A 24,169-nucleotide genomic window follows, 5' to 3' on the forward strand; every position below is an offset into this window, starting at 1 on the left:
CCACGCCAGAGGGGTGCAGCGTCATGCTGATATGAGGGTTCACACTGCCGAAGTCTTTTGTACATCTGAGACGACTTTGTAATCACTGAACCCTCTGAAGCTTTCCTTCGTTTCCTCTTCCCTTCTTAGTTCACTTTTTTGTCAGGTGGTTTGCATTTCATAACTAATAAAATTTTTCACAGTCCACATGTGCTTTAGGAAATGTTGAGCCTTTTAAAATATTGTTCCGAAATCTGTTTTTCTTGATTTCTTCTCTTACAGGCATGTTATCTGAGGATAATATTCTATATTCATTACTCGTGATTTACATAAAATATATGAGAAATAACGCACGGAAGCTTTCTCAAAGTAAAGACGTAGGATATTTGTCTCAAATAAGCTGCCAAGCTGCATTCTACGGCTATCTAACGCCATGTGACTAGGAAAATACTGATGAATACTGACATGTGTGGGGAATATCTACACTTCACGGAGATAACGAGCGGTCCTCTTCGTTTGTCAAATGCTCGATATAACAGCCAGTGTGTGCATGCTGTGTAACCTGTAGCCGAGAAAACCGAAGGCGCCTTGTAACAGGTCCGCTGCTGATGACGCGCTCGTCAATGGCGTGTGGTGGGGGAACTGTGAATTCCCGCTGTGGGTATGACGTGGCGGCAGCCTCCCGTCTCGCATAAAACACCGCCGCCGCTCGCTCAGCTACAGCAGTCGCTTGTTGATTCTCCACACAATACTCAGTCCGACACGATGGTAAGTTGATATTAGCGGCCTGAATAGTTGCTACAGTTTTCGTACTAAAATACGACAGAAATTACCCGTTGTCGTTTAGCTGTGTACAGCGATAACTGGCAGTCAGAGAAAGGCATGCCCGAGGATGTTACTCTGGCTACGTAACACTGTTTCAACGTAGTGTGATCAGACTGCATCGACTAGGAAGATTCGACATATCAGTCTTGCTACGCATATAGAAAACGTTCTTAACGTCTGCCGAACTACGTCCCTGCAAACTCTCAGAACATTTAGTGTTACCATATTTCGCTAGCGCTCCGTTGTATGTTGTTTCCTTTAAAGCTTCGTGCTTTCTTGAGTTCCAGTCTGTCTTTAGTTTTAGGAAAAATGGCTATCTAAAACAAGGGGGTAATAAGTGACCACATATATACGTATATTTCCAATTATATATACGTTTATTTCCAATTACATCGAAGTTTATCTATTGTGTTACAACAGTGCACGAGAGGAAGATAAAAAATAAACACTTGCTTTCCACAAAAAAATCTTGTGTATAGCCTATTTTTAGGGTAAGGACACAGGAAAACAATTTGTTAACGCTGCAATCGATAAGTAGTGAAACATGTGAGGAAACGCTGACTCTGTAGTCAGCTGTAAAATACAACCTTCAACAAATATGCACATAAAGAGGGCTGTATGATGCCCCAAAGTATTCCCTGGCTCTTTCAATCCTTTGGAACAATACATAAAATTCTTACGCCTGCAGTCAAACTTCGGTGGTGAATGTATCTACGCAAGACACAATAATCTTTTCTTTCTCCTTAAGACCGTTAATGCACGCAATCATTAAAGCAAATAAACCAGACGTAGACTTCTTTACTATCAGGGTACTTCAGACACACTTCTCTGGTAAACGCTACTTTTCTTTACTTTTATTCTCCTTAATGTTTTGTTTATACTGCTATGTATAAAAGAAGCTTTAAACGTGTTCTTATACATTTAGAAGTGATGTACTACACACTGTATGCTTCCAAACTGTTGCCATTATGAAAGATGATGATAATCTCTGAGTGCAGAAATCGCTAAATTTATACGAAATACTTATAAATTTTATTAACTGTCTCTTAGTAAATGACATGATTCCCTTTGCCGTATTTACAGCCGCATCAGAACCCTCAGATCCTTTCGTCCATTAGTAACAATTATTATGCTAAACAGCTCTTCATGTACTAAGTATCTTTCTTTTTGTTTCTCAGCGTATCAATAACTCATCGATATCGTACTTTCCTAGGCAGAGGTGACTCACGCCAACTGACGATTACTATTGCTAACGAGACTCTTTGGAATCAATTTAAAGGATGTAAAACTAATTATTTCCCTTAACTTTTTCAAAATAATTCCGTTGATATACTCTTAATCTGAATGCGATTGTGTTATATTTTTGTTACATCTGTTCTTAATCTCAGATTACGATACGCGTTGGTAGATACTACAGTCTGTATATATAAAGCCACTCTTTCCTGTTTTTAAAGTAATTCTTTATATCTGTTATTTCGAAGAGGAACAAACTATATTCCTTTTTCAATTTCTTATTCACAATATTCTTTCATAATGTTAGGAAAACAACAAAATACAAGTAGCATAGCCTTGTTTTAATGTTGTAAGGTAGATCAGAATTTATTTTTCCTTCCTGTGAGTACACCCCCAGCAATCGATTTACACAGTGTTAATCCCAAGACTTAACTCAGCCGCCTTTCCTAAAAGTAAAAAAAGAAATAAATAAAAATGTTATTTGTTTGCCACTGACACTTTTGCCCTATAAACTAACACATTTCCAAATGAAACTAAACCACTTCAGGCGTTGGCGTCTCACTACATTACCTGTTACGAATATACGTTAGATCAATAAGTAGACTCGATTCAGCCCATGTATTAACTGCAGAATAACACTGTTCCTTTCACACTAATGGTTCCACTGGACCTAGTACTTTGATGAATAATTCGACTATTAAAAATTTAGTTAAATGTTCAAAGTAGTCATTAAGCAAGTCAGACTTTCCGGTAACACGACAGTGGGCTCATCCTTGCAATCAGTCACGCACATGCCTTATCTAAGCACCCAATAGAAACACATTTCCGCACTTCCAACATCAAATAGCAGAAACCCCTCTCTACACACCAGGCTCTTCCCAGGGCAAGCTACTTCCAACCGGAAACAAATCAAACACACAAATCAAAAAAGTTTTACATCACCTCGGTTCCGAGAATTCAGGAATCTGTACAGAAAATTGAAATAAATATCAACATAAATATCATTTCCGCCATTTTTATTGCTCACGAAAACGACACATTGCTTGTTGTACCACCATACGGCGAGACCTTCAGAGGTGGTGCTCCATATTGCTGTACACATCGGTACCTGTAATACCCAGCAGCACGTCCTCGTGCATTGATGCATGGCTGTATTTGTCGTGGCATACTATCCACAAGTTCATCAAGGCATTGTGGGGCCAGATTGTCCCATTTCTCAACAGTGATTCGGCGTGGATCCCTCAGAGTGGTTGGTGGGTCACGTTGTCCATAAACAGCCCTTTTCGATCTATCCCAGGCATGTTCGATAGGGTTCATGTCTAGAGAACATGCTGGCCACCCTAGTCGAACAATGTCGTAATCCTGCAGGAAGTCATTCAGAAGATGTGCACGATCGGAGCGCGAATTGTCGTCCATGAAGACGAATGCCTCGCCAATGTGCTAGCGGTATGGTTGCGCTATCACTCAGAGGATGGCAACAGCGTTTCGTACAGCCGCTAAGGCGCCTTCCATGACCACCAGCAGCGTACGTTGGCCCCATATAGTGCCACCCCAAAACAGCAGGGAACCTCCACCTTACTGCACTCGCTGTAAAGTGTATCATAAGGCGTTCAGACCGACCGAGCTGCCTCCAAACACGTCTCCGACGAGTGTATGGTTGAAGGCATATGCGACACTCGTCGGTGAAGAGAACGTGATGCCAATCCTGGGCGTTCCATTCGGCAAGTTGTTGGGCCCATCTGTACCGCGCTGCATGGTGTCGTGGTTGCAAAGATGGACCTCGCCATGGCGTCGGGAGTGAAGTTGCGCATCATGCAGCCTATTGCGCACAGTCTGAGTCGTAACACGACGTCCTGTGGCTGCACGAAAAGCATTATTCAACATGGTGGCGTTGCTGTCAGGGTTCCTGCGAGCCATAATCCGTAGGTAGCGGTCATCCACTGCAGTAGTGGCCCTTGGGCGGCCTGAGCGAAGCATGTCATCGACAGTTCCTGCCTCTCTGCATCTCCTCCATGACCGAACAATTTCGCTTTGGTTCACTCCGAGACGCCTGGACACTTCCCTTCCTGAGAATCGTTCCTGGCACAAAGTAACAATGCGGACGCAATCGAACTGCTATATTGACCGTCTAGGCATGGTTGAACTACAGACAACAAGAGCCGTGTACCTCCTTCCTGGTGGGATGACTGGAACTGATCGGCTGTCGGACCCCCTCCGTCTAATAAGCGCTGCTTATGCATTGTTGTTTATATCTTTGGGCGGGTTTAGTGGCACCTCTGAACCGTCAAAAGGGACTGTGTGATACACTATCCACAGCCAACGTCTATCGTCAGGAATTCTGGGAACCGGGATGATGCAAAACTTTTTTTGATGTGTCTATTTCAATACAGATACAAAACCAGTCTTCTGCTGCTCTGTGCAGCTGACGACTGACTTTTATTTTTATTGAAATGTTCTGCAGCTGCTAAAATGCAGCTATGAACAAAATGGTAAGATCAAATATTCTACCGAGCAGAACTACCGTACGAATCGCTGTTTAAACAGTTTGTGTTGCTACTGACTCATCGGTCAATGTTCTATTACAGTTTTCTCAAATGACTCATCGGTCAATGTTCTATTACAGTTTTCTCAAACTATATTCCATTTATCGTAACTTCACCATATATTCTAGGAATAGCCGAAATCTCTTAATCAACAAATTTAATAACTGGACCGAAAATTGCTGTTTTTGAAACTGCGTTAAAGTTACATTCTTTTGTACTCCATTGATGTTACACAGCTAACTTCTCTGATAGGACTTTGTGTGACTTTATTAAGCCGACTCACCATTCGGCCGACCCCCGACTTAAATCTGAACTCAACTGCCGTTAAACCCATTCTAAATCACGTGACCATTTACGGCCATGGAGCGTGGACACGTCTTGTTAGCAGCAGCGTGTATGTTATCGCAGACTCTTGCTTCTTCATCTTTATCTACAATATGAGCATGGAAATTCCATACTACACCGAAGTATATGAAAGAAAGGACATTGTTACCACACCAGTAACAACAGATTTAATTTTGTATTTTCTTACCGTTGATCTGTATAAAGGGTGATTCTTTTCTACCGTGTACAAACTCTATGGATTTATCGATGAGAGGATACAGAACAAAAACAGTCTGATGAACTTATGTTCTGAAATGCATGGTTTCCATGCCAGAGACCACTTATTCGGTCATAGATTGTTACAGAGACTGCTGTCTAATACGAGCTATACCATGCCGCCACAGCTACAGTATGTGCTGAAAATGATTTTCATGTGCTGCAACGCTTGCGTGTACGCGCCGTAGAATATTCTGTCTCGCACGTTCACGTCGACCAGGCTGCATCCGAACAGTGTCAAAGGCAGCATGAATACTTTGCTCCAGTGTTTACACATCTGGAATGGACTCTGCATATATAAAAAAATACATAAAAAATAAAAACCCGTAAGAAAACGAACACATATAAGTTGTGGTGTCACCGCCAGACACCACACTTGCTAGGTGATAGCTTTTAAATCGGCCGCGGTCCGCTAGTATACGTCGGACCCGCGTGTCGCCACTGTCAGTGATCGCAGACCGAGCGCCGCCACACGGCAGGTCTAGAGAGACTTACTAGCACTCGCCCCAGTTGTACAGCCGACTTTGCTAGCGAAGCTACACTGACAAATTACGCTCTCATTTGCCGAGACGATAGTTAGCATAGCCTTCAGCTACGTCAATTGCTACGACCTAGCAAGGCGCCGTATTCAGTTGATATTTATTATTGTGAAGCATGTATCATCAAGAGCGATGTTCTACAATTATGGATTAAAGTTAAGTATTACATCATCTACGTACTTTATTTGCAATTCTCAAGACCTTGTCCTGTTCCAGACCTCACGCCAGTCTGCGTGTAATTAAACGCGTGCATTTCGGCCTCCTCTAGCAACACGGTGTTGGCTCTTCTGCCAACACTACATAAGTCAAATAAGGAAAAATTACACCCATACTTTTCAGATGGCCCCATAACCAGAAATCGCACGGGTTGAGATCCCCTGAACGAGCAGGCCATGCAACTGGACACCCTCGTCCGATCCATCTACCAGAGAAGACACGATTGAGATGCGTCCGGACATTAAACGGCGAGGTGGGCTGGAGCACCATCATGTAGAAGCCACCTAACCCTTGGAATCATCAATGGCACTTCTTCCAGCAGGGCAGGCAAAGTCAGCCGCGAGAAATACCAATAGTTCCGGTCTGTTCAGGCGACGTTGAAGGAAGACTGGCCCCAAAACACTGTCGCAAGTTATCCTGGCTCACATACTCCGGCTGCACCGATGCTGATGATTCGCTGTCACCATACCATGAGGGTTCTGCATATTATTCCACAGATGACTTACGTAAGTTACAACTCGGCGTAGAGGTGGCCTCATCTGTGAATACAATGAATGACACAGATCCCGGAATCGTGGTTGCTTGGTAAAGAAACCAGTGACAAAACTGCTCGGGATGTGGAAAGTCTGACGCTAATAAGCTCTGATAAGGGTAGTAACAATGTTCACGGAGAACGTTCCACAAATGCCTGGTACTGACACGGCGTTCGCATTCCACATTTTCCTCTCCAAGTCTAGTGTCCGAACATGTCGGGTAGGCTCTTCATGATTACCTGCTTCCTGAAACGACCCTGTCTCAGATAAACGGTGAAACACTGTTGCAAACATTGAATGCTGTGGCTGTTGTCGGCGGGAATAGGTCACCTGGCCCGCGGCCAGTTGCCATCTGTCCTTCCGCCATGTAAACACCCTGTCGCCAAGCTCTCAATTCGAACACGAAACCATTGTGTACAACGCTGTATCACATCCACTACAGGGCGAGTCAGCAAGAGAAGTGAATCGGACACAACATTACCAATGACTATGGCAGGACAGGGCGCCAGGGCATGAGGCATGACGTATGAGGAACAGTATCATCCCCTAGGAGGAAACCATACATATTGTAACTGTGTCTCCGTGGTACGGCGCATATTAGACCGCAGTCTCTGTAACAAAATATGTTTGAGTGAATGGTCTCTAGCATGGAAACCATGCATTTCCGGATATAACTTTATTAGACCATTTTTCTTTCTCATCATCAATCAATCCATAGAGTTTGTACACGGTGAAAAAAATCACCCTGTATAAGATGATGCTACTATTACCGCCGTGTCTCTATACACTCAATTTTGGAGCACCAGGAGTAGTTATACTGCGTAGATTCTGAGATAACAAGTTTATATGTGGGGTATTATGACTGTCGAGTAAGTCACCTACCTTAAGGGGTCGAAAAGAGAAACGTACAAGTTCGATCCGCAACAGAATAAATATTACATATTCCCTACGAAAGAAGGAAACAAAAGAATTTTTAAATCGTAAAAAGACTAAGCACTACAAGCGGCTTAAGACAGAAACGAATAGTGATTTCAGAGAAGGAAAAAAAGTACTGGCAGGGCGAAAGACAAAGAAACTGAAGTACAAGTTGATGAGAGAAGAATTAACTCTTCGTACCGCTGAATAAACGCAGCTTCGAGTGAATAAGTGTTAACATTCAGTGTCAACAAGAAAAATATAATTGTGAAATACGGAGCAAAATACAGATCGATTCAAGAAAAGAGATGTTTCAGTGTTACTCCGTGAGTTTGACAGAATGTTGAAATATTCAAGTTTAAACGAAGCCGCGGAAACAGTTGGAATATTATAAACACGGCAGTATTTGGAAATCATACAGATACGAGTATGTAATCTGGCGACAAAAAATTAATAAAGTACAAACATTTCATCAACTGCTTACGAAAAAATGTTCAGCTCACTGCCACAGATAACAAGATTAGTTAAACTATTGATGGCAGTAACATTTAATACCTAATAATCAGCTTGGCAGTATTTCTAAAAAGGAAATGACTGGTGAAAATGGAACATTAAATTTATTAAAAATAAATATGACTCTGAAAAAAGCAAACTAACAACTAAAATAATTTTTTGTAATAAGCATTTCATCGTATCGGATTAATGGCCACATCATGAACGTGAGATTTCTTTCTTTCTCTTACACATCTTGAACCTAGTGACCAAGTTGCTGCCTTAAATATGAATAAAGAGGAAGAATTAAAAAAGAATTACATTACGATGATTGTAAGTAGGCTGTTTAGGTTTTTTTATTGGTAACGCCACCTCAGTATGAAAATCACCGGCTGTGCCGTGTGCAGTCTGTGGCTGCTTTGCATTGTTGTAATACTCAACCATTGTAGTGTTAGGCAGCTGGCTGTGAACAGCGTGTAACGTTGCGCAGTTGGAGGTGAGCCGCCAGCAGTGGTGGATGTGGGGAGAGAGATGGCGGAGTTTTGAAATTTGTCATGAACTGCTCTATATATATGATGATATCAAGGTAAATACATTGTTTGTTCTCTATTAATATCTTTCATTTGCTAACTATCCCTATCAGTAGTTAGTGCCTTCCATAGTTTGAATCTTTTATTTAGCTGGCAGTAGTGGCGCTCGCTGTATTGCAGTAGCTTGAGCAGCGAAGATTTTTGTGAGGTAAGTGATTTGTGAAAGGTATAGTTTAATGTTAGTCAGGGCCATTCTCTTGCAGAGAATTTTGAAAGTCAGATTGCGTTGCGCTAACAAAATATTGTGTGTTGAAAGTCAGATTGCGTTGCGCTATAAATATTGTATATCAGTCTAAGGACAGTCGTGTAAAATTATTCAAAAGGGGACTTTTCATGATGTGATTGTTAAAATGTGCATTGCATACAATAAAAGTGTCACTGATAAATAACATTATTTTATTCGCGTAATTTAGAAATACATGAAGCTATGATTCGACAGATTCACAGTTATTTGCAATTAAAAAACGAAGCAAAGCATTGGAGGAATAAGTTGTCTTAGGAATTTACGTTGGACATGTTTTATGTTTAAATGAAGATCGTGATTGGAATGAACTGGAGTTTTAGGGGTATCTAAAGAATTGAAATTAATTTACGATATATTTCCTCACTTTGCCAATTTTCAGGCATTACATGGTTCTCTGTATTACAGAACTCGGTTTGTCTTTTCAAATGATAAGAAGGTCTAGCGTCTTTGACTAAAAATCGAAATATCCAGGGGCCCTGGTTCGAACCCAGCTATGGCTAGAATCTTGAATAAAAGTCATCATTAATGGGCGCGTACGATTGCCGCTGTAAATAGTAACCATCGTTCTACAAACGACATTCTTCGGAAGGGTGGAGGAGAGGAGAGAGTCTCAAGGTACCTTCTTGCCCTCTGTGATAGAAACTACCCCTAAGGTTGGTTGTTTTGGGGAAGGAGACCAGACATCGAGGTCATCGGTCTTTTCGGATTAGGGAAGGACGGGGAAGGAATTCGGCCGTGCCCTTTGAAAGGAACCATCCCGGCATTTGCCTGGAGCGATTTAGGGAAATCACGGAAAACCTAAATCAGGATGGCCGGACGCGGGATTGAACCGTCGTCCTCCCGAATGCGAGTCCAGTGTCTAACCACTGCGCCACCTCGCTCGGTCAGAAACTGCCCCTAAATGGCAATATCAGTGGTCTGAGGATGAATAAGGCGATGAACCACTGCATTAAAAACACATAATGTGTAAGCACAAGACACGTGGGCTGTAATTGCAAAATATCATGATGCTTTCTCCATAGCCAAAAGATTCCGGTATAGCCCCGTTCGGATCTCCGGGAAGGGACTGCCAAGGGGGAGTTTACCATGAGAGAGATCTGGAACAACCTACGACGGGATAACATTATACGAGTTGGAGCTTGGCATTAGAGAAGTTTGAACGTAGTAGGAAAGCTAGAAAATTTGAGAAGGGAAATACAAAGGCTCAATCTAGTTATAGTGGAAAGAAGATAAGGATCTCTGGTCAGATGAATATACGCAATACCTGAAGCGACAGAAAATAGAATGATAGGAGTATTACTTGTTATGAATAGGAAAGTGGGACAGAGAGTGAGCTACTTGAACAGATCAGTAATACAGTTGTTCTCATCAGTTTCAGTAGCAAACCATTGTCGACAACGATAGTTTTCAGGTACACATTTCAACATCACATGCAGAAGACGAAGTGATAAAGTATATAAATGTAATTCAGTATACAAAGGGAGATGAAAATCTAATAATCATGGGTGACTGGAAAGCAGTTGTAAGGGAAGGAATAGAAGAAAGGGTTAAGGGATGGTATGGGACGTACAGTAGAAATGGGCAACGAAAGAGACTAATTGAGTTATGAAATAAGTTTCAGGTGGTAACAGCGAATAGGCTGTTCAAGACCCACAAGAGGAGGAAGCATACTAAGAAAAGTCCCGGAGACACACTGGAGGACGGGGGGATTCCAGCTAGATTTCGTCATGGTCAGGAAAGATTCCGAAATTAGACAATGGATTGTAAGGCGTAGCCAGGAGCAAATATAGACTCCTATCACAATATAGTAATGATGAAGAGTAGACAGAAGTTTAATAAGAGAATCACCTGGCAGACTCAGTGTGGAAGGAAATGGGACACTGAATTACTAAGGAATGACCAGATGCGCTTGAAGTTCGCTGATGAAGTGGATAACGTGACAAGGAATACCAGAGCACGCAGTTCAGTTGAAGAGGAATAGACATCTCTTAAAAGGGCTACCGCAGATGTTGGACACGCAGACGTAGGCACTAGGAAGGCAAATGAGAAGAAATCATGGCTAACAGAAGAAATAATTCAACTGGTCGATGAAACAAGGAAGTACAAAAATGTTCAGGAACAGACAGGAATACAGCAATATACAATATGGGATACCCCCTAATATCTTGTCAGAACTCCTTCTGCCCTGCGTAGTGCAACAACTCGACGTGGCAGGATACTAACAAGACGTAGGAAATCCCCTACAGAAATACTGAGCCATGCTGCCTCTATAGCCGTCCTCTGTCCCAAAGCTGTTGCCGGTGCAGTATTCTGTGCACGGACTGAGCTCTAGATTATGGCCCAGAAACGTTAGACTGGATTCGTGTTGGGCGACCTGGGTGGTCAAATCATTCGCTCGAATTGTCTCGAATGTTCTTCAGACCAATCACGAAAAATTGTGGCCTGGTGACATGGTTCAATGCCATCCATAAAAATAACATCTTTGTTTGGAAAAATGAAGTCCTTGAATGGCTGCAGATGGTCTCCAAGTAGTCGAAAATCCAGTCCATTCCATGTAAACACAGCTCACACCACTATGGAGCCACCACCAGCTTGCACAGTGCCCTGTTGACAACCTGGGTCCATGGCTTCGTAGGATCTGCACCACACTCGAACCCGTCTACGGTCCAGCTGATACGATCACGAGCACAGGAATGGCGCCGCAGGGGTTTGTGCTTTTAGCAAAGGCACTCACGTCGGTCGTCTGCTGCCGTAGCCCATTAACGCCAGATTTCGCCGCACCGTCCTAACAGTTCCACAGTGATTTCTGCGTTTATTTCACGTAGTGCTGCTTGTCTCTTAGCACTGACAACTGTATGCAAATGCTGCTGCTCTCGGTCGTTAAGTGAAGGCCGTCGGCCACTGTGTTGTCTGTAGTGAGAGGTAATGCCTGAAATTTTGTATTCTCGGGACACTGTGGATATTGGAATATTTAATTCCGTAACGATTTCCGAATTGGAATGTCTTATGCGTGTAACTACCATTCCGCGTTCAATGTCTGTTCATTCCGTTCGTGGGGCCATAATCACGTCGGATACCTTTTCACACGTATCACTTGAGTAAAAATGACAGCTCCGCTAATGCACCGCACTTTTATACGTTGTGTACGCGATACTACCGCCATCTGTACATGTGCTTTTCGCTGTCCCAATAATTTTGTGACAGCAGTATAAATCCCTAGGAAATGAAATAAATAGGAAGTTTAGGGCAGCCAAGACGAAATGGCTGAGGAAAGATGTGAAAAATCTAAAAAGAAATCATGGTTGGGAGAACAGGGTTACAATCCAGAAAAGTCAAAACAGTCTTCAGTGAAATAAAAAGTAAGGATGGTAGCGTTAAGAGTGCAATCGCAACTCCACTGTTGCGCAGGGGAGGCAGCAGATAGGCGGAAAGAATACATTGAAGGCCTTTATGAAAAAATTAGAGTTCAGTATTAATGTCAGAATTTAAAAGAGCTGGGAGACTCTAGATCAAAGAAGACCAAAGATATATACAACATCTCATTGGAATTTTTAAAATCATTAGGGGAAGTGGTAACCAAAAGACTATTCAAGTTGGTGTGTAGAAACTTCGGGACTTGTGATATACCATCGGAGTTGCGGAAATGTATCATACACAGAATTCCAACAATAGCTAAGGCAGATCAGTGCGAGAACTACCTCACTATCAGCTAAACAGCTCAGGTATCCAAGTTCCTGACAAGAATAATGAACCGCGCGACTGCTACGGTCGCAGGTTCGAATCCTGCCTTGGGCATGCATGTGTGTGATGTCTTTAGGTTAGTTAGGTTTAAGTAGTTCTAAGTTCTAGGGGACTGATGACCACAGATGTTAAGTACCATAGTGCTCAGAGCCATTTGAACCATTTTTTGAAGGATAATGTACAGAAAAACGGGAAAGGAGATTGAAGTTCTGTCAGATGATGATCATTTTGGCTTTATGAAAAGTAAAGGCACCAGAAAGGCAGTTACGACGTTGCTCTTGGTTTTGGAAACAAGAATGCAAGAATGAAGAAAAATCAAGATACGATCATAGGATTTGTCGACCTAGAAAAACCACGAAACGTGAAATGGTGCAAGGTGTTCGAAATTCGGAGAAAAACAGGGGTAAGCTACAGGAATGACAGGTAATACAAGATGTGTGCAAGGAGCAAGAGGGGACAACAAGATTGGAAGACCAAGAACGAAAGGTCGGATTCAAAGTGCGTTAGCCAGGGATGCTATATTTCGCCCCTATCCATCAGTCTTTCTATAGGTCGGTCGAATCGAGGCAGGGGACCAAACAGCGTGGTCATCGGTTCCATCTATCTATAGAAAAAGCAATGACCACTGACGGAAATAAAAGAACGGCTCAAGAGCGGAATTAAAATTCAGGATTAAAGGATATCAACGATAAGATTCGCTGATAACTTTGCTACCCTCAGTAAAAGTCAAGAAATATTACAGGATCTGTTGAATGGAGTGAACAGTCTAATGAGTACAGAATTGAGAGTAAACCGGAAAAAGACAACTGTAATGAGAACTAGCAGAATTTAGAATATCGAGAAACTTAATATTAATATTGGTTATCAGGAGACTGACGAAGTTAAGGGATTCTGGTATGATGGAAGAGAAGTAACTCACGACGGACGAAGCAAGAACGGCATAAAAAAGCAGAGAAGCGCAGGCAAAGAGGACATTCCTGGCTGAGATAAGTGTACTGGTATAAAAAATACGCCTTAATTTCAGGAATAAATTTCCTGTGCTGCGTTTCGAGCACAGCATTGTCTGACAGCGAATCATGGAGAGTAATAAAACCAGAAGAGAAGAAAATCGAAACGTTTGAGATGTAGTGTTACAGAAGAATGTTGAAAATTAGTTGGGCTTATAAGATAAGGAATGGATAGGTTTTCCGCAGAATCGACGAATAAAGGAGAGTATGAAAAACACCGACGAAAAGAAAGGACAGGATGACAGCACATGTGTTGAAGCATCAGGTACTAGAGGGAAAAATGTAATGATTATCGGTTTGAACTGTTGGTAAAATATTTATTTAAACAACCTGTTTCGCTCTATTGACTATCATCCAGGTTGTTAAAAGCATTTACAGCAACATATTAGGCGAATATGAAATCACTGACCGCAGGTAACAAAACCATGAATTTGTCACTGTTGTAACATCGTAATATAAATTAGACTGTCAGTATATGGACTGTGCTAGGCAGTACAGGTACTTGATCAGGAATCGGCGACGAAGGCCGGTGTACTGATGAGCCTGGATGTGGATTTTAGGCGGTTTCTCACATCTGACTAGGTGAATACCGAGTTGATACCCAAGTCCTTCCTCAGACGATTCACAAGTATTTAGTAACACGTTCGCACGCTTCACATGGATAACACTAAAGGCAGACAGGATACACGTATTCCGCCACGGGGGATAACGGGTGGCAACAGGGAGGGCATCTGCCCACTCGTTAAATTAACCACGCCATATCGGAAATTAACCACTCCAACGCCGCGTAGATGCAGAATAATGTCGGAAGGAAAAGATGAACAAGGAGAAGGAACCTGAGAGAAATATTCACAAAACTTTGTGTAAAGTCTGCGGACCAACTGCAGTCGACATTAACACTGCTGGTCGCTGGGTAGAAAGGATGTGACCACCACAAGGCTTTTCGACGGCGCTCCCAGATTTCCGGCGAGGTTAAATCTATTCACAGCTAGCACAACTGACATGTTGCAGTATACCGATGTTCTCAGTCCCAAAGATCGACGCACTACTGTTGTCGCTTGGTGCTACTGCTGGGGAGGGGGGGGGGGGTATTCCTATTCAGCACTATAATGCTAGGCCTCACACAAGTTTGTTAACTTCTGAACACATCAAGAGACACGTCTGGACAGTGTTATCCCACTTACCCTACAGCCATGAAGTATCTCCCCGTACTTTCTCTTGTGTAAGCCTTTAAAAGACAGCATTCGTAGAATAAGTTTGAATGTCGCGAGCTCCATCTTATCTCGTGTTTTCTACTGAAAATCTCGTGCTTGTACTCTTGTTAACTTTATTATTACAGAGATCGCCTAAACATTATTTTCTTTTTTTAATGGTTCTGTGCGCAACTAATAACTTACTCGGTCTTTCTGCTGCCACTGCTTGATCTGCTACATTCCATTATTTAACAAAAACATAAAAAACATATTATTCATGCTGAATGCATTGCATGCGGCTCCTGCTGTTGCTGCGGCTGCTGCTGCTTACTACAACTACATATAATTCAAAAGAAAGAGTTTGGTCAAATCTAAACTCGATAAATGGTAACCCAAACAAGTAAGTCCTATTTTCAAAAACTATATTCTGAAAGCGATTCTTTCTCATTCAATTAACAAAACGCTCGAAGCTCTTCGAACAATCGCTTCGTATGTAAATCTGCCTCCAGTGGCATTAAAGCAGTATTACAAATTAATCAAACTCTTGAGACAGACTGAAATACTTCTCAATTAAATACATAGTGAAACAATTCCCTGACAATTACAAATGAAATCAATGACAAAAATCAATACTTAATCTATTCGCCTAACAATGGTTTCCCTTAAGAATTCAACTCCTATCATTATCAAAATTACCGTCTACTGCTACGCACATACACAAACCCTTTTCTTTAAATTAATAAGCGCGCTGCAAATTATAAAAAATATCAACTCAATACCAAATCCTGTGTCACTGCTGGCGGACACGGCAGTACGGCAGCTCGGCGACGACCCCTCGCCCAGCACACGTGCGCACCACAGCAGGCGGGCTCCTACACTGGCTTCCAAACTGCCACTAATTAATCCGTGCGCTGCGAAGCGCGACAACAATATCTTAGATTCCAGAGCTTGTGTATGCACACTGTAGCCAACCTTTAAAACCTAAGTGAGTATTGCCAACTCTCAAGTTTTTAAGATGACGAAGTCGTGATTCGCGCAGTGAGGATATGGCTTCATGACCTGAACGTAGACTAGTACCGACAGGGCACATGCGCTCTCGTTTCGCGCTGGAGGAATGCCGTAGAACAGGAAGGAGATTACAGGAAAAATTACCATGTGTAGATAAAACCTCATTATTTCATGTGTGTAATTTGCATTGTGTGGAAGAAATAATCATTGAGGTAAGAAAAATTGGTTGTATTACTTTCTGGGCAACTTTTGTATGTGGAAGGTTGCCTCGCCGCTAACAATGAAACCTACATGGCATACACGGTCTAGTCTCATTAGTGTGACCACCGACTACGTTCGAATTCAACAGACGGTAGGTGGCAGCACTAGCAATGAAGGGTATATAAATCGTGTCGATGATCTTAGAAAATAGTGCAGTCGTTGTCGGTATGCGGAAACGGAGTTATTTATCTGACATCCAAAAGTGCATGATCATTGGCATTCGAGTGAAGCATGGAAGCATTTCCGAAATGGTTAAGTTTGTAAAATGTCGCGTGCCACATTGATTAAAGTATACCGCGCATGGAAAAATGGCGCTATCCAAAAATGGCGCCGAGGCAACTGTTGAGCACCGTGGGCCATAGATGACAGAAGCGAACGACGGCTGGAGATGTGTGCGGGCGTGCGGCCGAATAGACGTACAACTGTCGAGCGACTGACCACCCAGATGAACCAAGGGGCTAACAACAGTCTCCTTGACGACCATTCAGCGAACGTTGCTGCGTTATGGGCCTCCGCAGCAGGCGCCTGATTCTTTCACCCATGCTGACTGCTGTTCATCGGCGACGAAGGCGGGAATTTTCACACCATTATCGCAACTGGACGTCGACTGAGCGGCGACAGTTTTGGATGAATCGCGTTTCGTGCTACATCGTCGGAAGGTCCAGGCCGGAGGAGGAAGTCTGGGGAATGTTTTCGTGACATTCCCTGGGCGATCTCGCCATTGTGGAAGGCACAGTGCATCAACAAAAGTACCCATCTGTCCTATGGGACCATGTCAACCCCTACGCTGCACTTGGTTTTTCCTCAGCGCGATGGTGTCTACCAGCAGGACAACGGCTCGCCGTGTACGTGTGTTGTTCAATGAGCACCAGGATGAGTTTACCGTAGTCCTCGGACCACCACAGTCCTCTGATTTAAACCGAATTGAGAATCTGTTTTTTATTTATTTATTTAATCGTATGGTGATTTTATACAATATACAGCTGATATAAGACAAGTGATTTTATACAATATACATATGATGTGAGACAAGATAAAACCTTAAAGTCCGTGTTTTTCAACCAATTAATTAAGCTGGGTGTGAGACTGAACAAGTCGTCGGGAATTTCAGGATACGAATGAAGTGGACAGCGTTGGGCTAGGCGTTCAATTGCCTGCTCTTCTTGATTACATTCACACGTTGATGAGCTGATCCAGCCCGATTTGTACAGTCGTGGACAAAACAAGCGAGACCCCTCGCCTTTTCGTTATGCTGATCCGCACAGATTTAAAGTCTGCTACACAGCGTAACAGGCAAGGTGACGAAGTGCTACCAACATACTACGCACAGGCGTGAAATTGACAAACTATCCGAACTTTGTCAGACGGTTTTCAATGATGTGTATGACTATATTAATGCTGATTAGTGTGTTAAACACAAAATGTAAATATGAGATGTAAATGAAAGAAACCGAGCGAGGTGGCGCAGTGGTTAGGACACTGGACTCGCATTCGGGAGGACGACGGTTCAATCCCGCATCCCGCCATCCTGATTTAGGTTTTCCGTGATTTCCCTAAATTGCTCCAGGCAAAAGCTGGGATGGTTCCTTTGAAAGGGCACGGCCGACTTCCTTCCCCGTCCTCCTCTAGTCCGATGAGACCAATGACCTCGCTGTTTGGGCTCTTCCCCCAAACAATCCAGTCCAATCCTAAATGAAAGAGGAAACGCTAATTAGTATGAGCTGCACTAATAAAAATGAATTTCAGCTTATCGAGATAACATAACTGTTTTAGTAAGACAAAGTACCGCAGATCGTTACGAATTAGCAAAATATTATGCGTATTCGGCCCTTAAAACGCGTTTTGCTAATTCGTAACGATCTGGGGTACTTTGTCTTACTAAAACAGTTATGTTATCTCGATAAGCTGAAATTCATTTTTATTACTACAGTTCATACTAGCTGGCGTTTCTTCTTTCATTAATATCATATTTACCTGTTATGTTTAACACACTAATCAGCATTAATATAGTCATACACAAGATTAAAAACAGTCTGACAAAGTTCGGGTAGTTTGTCAATTTCACCCCTGTGCATAGTATGTTGGTAGCGCTTCGTCGCCTTGCCTGTTGTGCTGTGCAGCAGACTTCAAAGTTGTGCGTATCAGCATAACGAAAAGGCGAGTGGTCTCGCTCGTTTTGTCCACGACTGTACCTGAAGTAGCTACAACAACAATGTCCAGTTCTTAACCTGTTGAGGCGGCACCAGAGGTTCCTCGGTAAATCAAAACCTTTTGGATTCTTTGTGGGATCAAGTTGATGGGCTCTTGTTCCCAACGTTTTTGTTGAACATTCATGTTTCCAGCTTTCATTTAGGTCAAAACCATCTGCGATGAGTTGTCCTGCAGTAACACTTGCTGGTCTTCTTGATCGCCATCGTTGCTGTGGCGGATGACAGAATTCCTGGTGCAGTGGTAGAGAGGGTGATGCAGAGATTTTCTTGGTCTCCCTCAGTACAGCTTGTTTCCGCCTTGAGTGAGGCGGAGGGATGTGACTCAAGACATGTAACCAGTGGCATGGAGTTGATTTGATGCAACCAGTAATGCAGCGCATTGTGTCGTTCAGTTTTGTGTCTACCTTCTACACATGAGAATCTGTGGATCTACCTGATCGGGCTGTTCGCACCATGTATCTTCATCTGACAAACCTAGCACAGCTGACCATGTCACTGGAGTCGGTGCCTTCCAAAAATGCATTTACTCTCTTCCTGCACGTCACGTAGCGGTCCGCACTCCAAAAGGTAGTTTTCAGGTTTTTGAGTGGTGGCCACATTAACGTGACTGGACAGTGTGTCCATGCCTCCACGACTTCCTGAATTGTCGTAAATAATTCATACGTTTGATTTAGTTTCCAGTTACAACTCCTACAAATCTGAGTTACGTACGATCTAATTCACAGTCTTGTTTTGATAACGCGCCAAACCGTTATTCGTCGCATCTGTAGTTGCTTTCTGGCTTCGTACGTCAAAACACGCGGCCTACTTCAGGGCAAAGACGAGTTCTTTCAACGTTTTGTGCTGAGACACGTGGCGCCGGTACTTTTGCCTTTGTGATAACATACTATTTCTTCAAACAAACGATGCTATCTGCTCATTTGTCTTTCTGTCGTTCACTTGCGCCTTTATCCCGCGGTTGCGCAGGGTCGGCGTGGTTAAGTACGAATTTGGCAATGTCAGTGTTAAGGGGTGGCCGGATGCACTTCCTGCCGCCACAAAGCTGCTCATTTGTATAGCTGCCTAAATCTTCTTTGCGCGGTGGAGACAGAAAGACGTTTATTAAATTCTAACAGGAAGAATGCCTTAAGCATTGGATTTTCACATACGAGACGGAGCTTTCCACTTAAGTATAACCGCGCATGCGCCAGTTGCCTATTCCTTGCACTTGGGAAACGATCTAAATCGTGAACCTTCTTTCTACATTCTCTCCAAGTATACGGCTGTATTGCTTTTCATTAAACAGTCATAGCTGTTTGTAGCCACTGCATTCATTCTTGGTTTCCACGTATTCAAATGCATCGTCCTCTTCAGTAATTGAAGGGGACGGGCGTTGAGTTCTCGACTGGTGACAGACCATTCGCTATCTTTAGTAGGAATGTACCTGATGCCTCTGGCTACTGGGTGTTACCTAAGGAGCCCGATATGTGCTGTCGTTGCAGGTGGCAGTGAAAGTAGCAGCGATTTTTGCGGTGCTGGCAGTGGCTCTTCAGTCATCAGCAGCCCAGAGTGGGAAGTGCGACGTGGTGCGGTGTGCCAACCCCAGGCAGGAAGAGTGCGGCCCAGCTGGTGGTGTCTTCATACAGGCAGACCGCGTCACCAGGTGCTGCGACGCCTGTGTCAAATACGTAGGCAAGTAGACGACACAGCATAAATTTGACGCCATTTCTGCCTTCGTCTCATAATGAGCAGGTATTAGCGTCGACAAAAATGCTGTTTCTTCTCCATTTGTTATGGTGTCTGTAAGGTACAGTCTTCCACTCCACTCTGTTTCCTTACTGAACTGTTTTTTTGTTTTTCCTAGTAATTCTGAATATGCATCTCTCCACTGCTCGCTGATCATTTGTCGCATTAACTAACCTTGTCGTCGCCTCGTATAAGCCAACGCTATTAATACGCTGACGACAAATTTTACGTTCCAGCCATATTGGAATTTTCATTTTGAAAAATATTTACCAACAATGTGCCTAACTATTTTTACTCTTCTATTTATATATCTGTTGCTGTCCATCCAGTCTTCTTCAACTATGATAAGCACAAAAATTCATCATGTCGCATTGGTTTCATTTGTAGGTTGTACTATTTTCACTTTTTCTTCCATTTCAGCAACACTCTTTTTCAAGTTGCTGTCATGTGTATAGCCTTCCTTTCTTTGTTTAGAATGGCTTGCCATGTGAGTTTTTTATGTTCATACAGCTGCTTGTCTTCCCCCCAAAGGTTTCTTAATTAGTCCTATTAGCGGCATCTAATCTTCTCGTAGTCATACATTCTTCTACACATCTGCATTCCTCCTTTAGCAACTGCTGCTTTTTCCATTTTGTACTATCGGTAAATTACGATTTTTAGACACCTGTATTCTCTTTTGCCTTTCAAATTTGGTGCAATTTTATATTTTCTTCTTCCGTCAGTCAAATTTAATATTTCCTTTGATATCAAAGCACTTCTACTGAGCACTGTCTTTTAACACAATTGTTCCTCTGATGTCCTTACTACTTTTTTCTCTGAAAGCTTAATCTTCTATTGCATATCTATCGCTCACTTTAGTAAGTTGTTGTATAATGCTCCACTGAAGCTCTAGCTTCAACTTATCTAGGTCCCGTCTCCTTTATTTCCTGCCTTTCCGCCGTTTCTTTTTCTGTCCACTACGTCTTCAAATGCACTATATACGAAAACTCGTAAACTCATTCAGTTACTCCCTTTATAAATTGTATTGCTGTCTCTTTGGTGTCTTGATTACATATTACTTTAGACCGATGCTAGTTAATTTTGAGGTCTATTTTTAAAGATAGTCTTTTAAGCTCTTACATTAGAGGAAAACAGCGCAGTGTCATCAGCAAAAACGAAGGTGATTCGGCAATGTCCATTTACTCGTATTCCTTCTTAGTTTTCTCAGTTTAGCATGTAGCTATTTCTCCACTTCCTTGCTGACAATCTAGCAGTCGTCCTTATTGTCTTCCATAATCCTCTGGTCACTGTATTCGTATTTCTCTTATTGAAATGTGCAGCAAACCTCACTCTGGCGTTTTACGGGAGTTTTCTCGTACTGCACCATAAAAACAGGGCCACTAACAGGAAGGCAACCTATTAAATAGTGCGTTGCTCAGTATTATGGTGTATGCTTTAATAATATAACAAAATATGGAAACATTATCTTATGAACAGTGTCATTATTGGTTTCGATGGCGATATATTATTGCTTTCAATTATAGATCTGGGATTGCACTGTGTTCAATATCTACTTAAATGGACAATCTGGGAAGCGAACTCTGCAAATTTCAAAGTCCTCCATTTCAAGTGAACAGGTTACAACAGATATTGGGTCCATGTGCTATAGGTCTTTTTTCTTTAATTTTTGGCGTTATTATTGATCCATCTAGAAGAAATCTGGAGTATGCAAGAGCAGTTGAATTATTTTGCATATTCCTGTAAGCAGCAGGAAGTTCACTTACCTTCTTAATCTGAGTCAACTCTCGGGGAAGAGGTTCAGTCCTATGTAGACTATTTATATTTAGGAATTTTCTTGTTTTTCTGAATTTAATGGTAAAAAACCCACTGAGCTGTACGGCGAAAACTGTATTTTACTTTAAAGTAAAGGTTTTCTTCACAAATATATGCTTGTGTATCAAGAAGTTCATAAAAACCAATATTTCTGTTGTCGTTGCTTACGGAATTTAATGTTCACCTTGGTCTTCCTAAACCGCTAGAGGAGAGCACTGGGCAGGTTCTTCACCATACGTGACAACCTTTTTGTCATCCCCATCCATTCATTCTATGCAACACTCAGTGCTATAACATGCACCTAAGTTTTTCACATTGTTATTCACCCAAGTACTATGTGTTCCAATCGCCGCGTTAGCACATAACGAGTAGTGTTTGGAAAATTATTTAAGTCTTGCTAATAACACCTATTCCCTGGTTAACTATGGTGACCCGTAGATAGCCAATATGGCTGAATTACGCTAACCAGCTAATGGATAGCAATCGTCGGATAAAGTAAGGTCATCTACAGCTTCCCAGTTGCCATGGTGTCCTGGGTGATTCATCTAAACCTGTCGATATCGTTTTACGCAACCCTCAATGTTATGTATGCCTTCAAAAAAACAAGTGCGAGATTCTCATTTTCTCTCATTAGCTACGCGCAACAATTAGTCCTACAGAAAAATTGAACGGAACCTTTTTGTAGGAAATTTAATGTGGTTAAATTTTATACTGGGATGCGTTTTCGCTGGAGGCCAAAGATTTTCGAGTTACTCAAGAGAAACGTATGAAAGTAACCTTCAAAGGCACCGCCATGCCCAAAATCATCCCTCAATAGTAAGGATTTCGTGTATGGTGTTCGTGGCACTCCCTCCTACCACCGTACAAAAATTTCCGACTACATTAACTACTCCCAGTATTCCACTTTTTTGGTGTCTATTGATTGGGCTATTACGCCACCAGCATAGCCGCGAATTTCGTTAACATTATTAATTTAAACGTGCCCTTAAGGGTAATGAAAGAAAAACTATATTTGTAAACTTCACGCTAAAACTAATTGCTTTGACAATTAGATTTAAATTTAACACTTACAAGCACAGTAGTTGCGTAGTCAGAACGCCTGAGGAGTACAAAGATGTAATTTTTTATTTTGTGCTGTTAAAATGCATAAAATTGTAGGTAAAATTTACACAGGTGCCAATTTTAAAATTTGTAGGGGTTTGAATAGGCCGATGTCGTAATAAGGCCAGTAGTCTAGTAGTTTCGGATATTAGCTTTCTCAGACAAGAAAAAAAGAAAGTTTCAGTAAAATTTTTAATCACGATATCTTTTTTACCCGTGATGCGACTTTGATGTACTAAAGCCTGTACAGCGTCCCAAACTATGCTCAAGTTACCTGAAAAAAAAACCCATAAAATTCGTCTAGTAGTTGATAAGCGTGTTTAAAGACAAACAGGCTCGACAGTTTTACAGATTTGTTATTAATATAGATATAACGCATGGAAAATACACAGCTTTGAAAACGAATGAATCATTTATAGTAGCCCAGTATTGCAATACTCGCGGACTTATATGGGACACTAATTCCCTTTCATTAATATGTCCAAACATGCTAGCTCCATTCTACTATTGTGGAATGTCTCCACGTCGACCTATATTACTCTGCTGATTCCATACAGCACACACACACACACACACACACACACACACACACACACACAATCTCACTGCTGCGACGCACTGTACGGGGAGGTGGAGTCACGTGACAGCTTGTTCATGTTCTGCACCATCTGTAATTCTCTAGAGCGAGCTGTGTGCTCTTTTGAGGATGTCACTAATTATTTTGGCCAGTGAGCTTTACTTCCTTGATGTTACAGCTTTTCGGTGCTGTTAACATAGAATGAATTCAAATTGGAATAACACGACGTTTATATCCAGCGTTTCTTCATTCCTATGACACTGTCCGAGAGCGTAGCTGCAGGTGGGACTGAACCTGCGTGTGTTGTTGTGTTGCAGGTGAGGGCGAGGAGTGTGGTGGCAGCCTCGTAAACATACCGGTGCCCACATGCCGTGCCGGCCTTGACTGTGACTCAGAGAGCAGCTTGTGTGTGCGAGCTGTGGATACCGCCTAATGAGATCCGGCGCTGTTTCCCCCCCTGACAACAGTCAACAAGCCGCAAATGGAGCATCCGCCGTCAATGCGCAGATTGCTCTTTTAACCCAAGGAATGCCGAGTTATTTTAGATTCCATGGAGCACCAACAAAGGACAAAATTTGCCCGTGTTACGAGAGGCTATATGCCTTGTAACATGAATTTATTATATGAGATTGTATTTCCAATATGGAGTCAGTAAAAAAGTGCTTAATGACCCTAGAACTAAAAACGCAATGTTTGGAACAAATAAAGTGTCCAAATACTATTTATATTTATCTTTGATGAAATGTAACTGGAAAAAGTGGTCAAAACTCGGATAATGAAAGTTTGTACAAAATAGAAACATAAAGTCCTTAGTTGAATACACAA

The 24,169-nt window shown here is 42.2% G+C and overlaps 1 protein-coding gene across 1 annotated transcript; it reads left to right on the forward strand.

Annotated features, from left to right (window-relative positions):
• The first annotated feature begins 620 nt into the window (after window positions 1-620).
• LOC126234761 (uncharacterized) lies at window positions 621-24,169 on the forward strand. Its single transcript, XM_049943510.1, has 3 exons — window positions 621-747; window positions 19,611-19,800; window positions 23,662-24,169. The coding sequence occupies exons 1-3, from the start codon at window positions 643-645 to the stop codon at window positions 23,775-23,777; spliced, it is 411 nt and encodes a 136-aa protein (XP_049799467.1). The 5' UTR covers window positions 621-642; the 3' UTR covers window positions 23,778-24,169.

The sequence above is a fragment of the Schistocerca nitens genome, chromosome 2, assembly GCF_023898315.1.
Source record: "Schistocerca nitens isolate TAMUIC-IGC-003100 chromosome 2, iqSchNite1.1, whole genome shotgun sequence".
Classification (NCBI taxonomy): Eukaryota; Metazoa; Arthropoda; class Insecta; order Orthoptera; family Acrididae; genus Schistocerca; species Schistocerca nitens.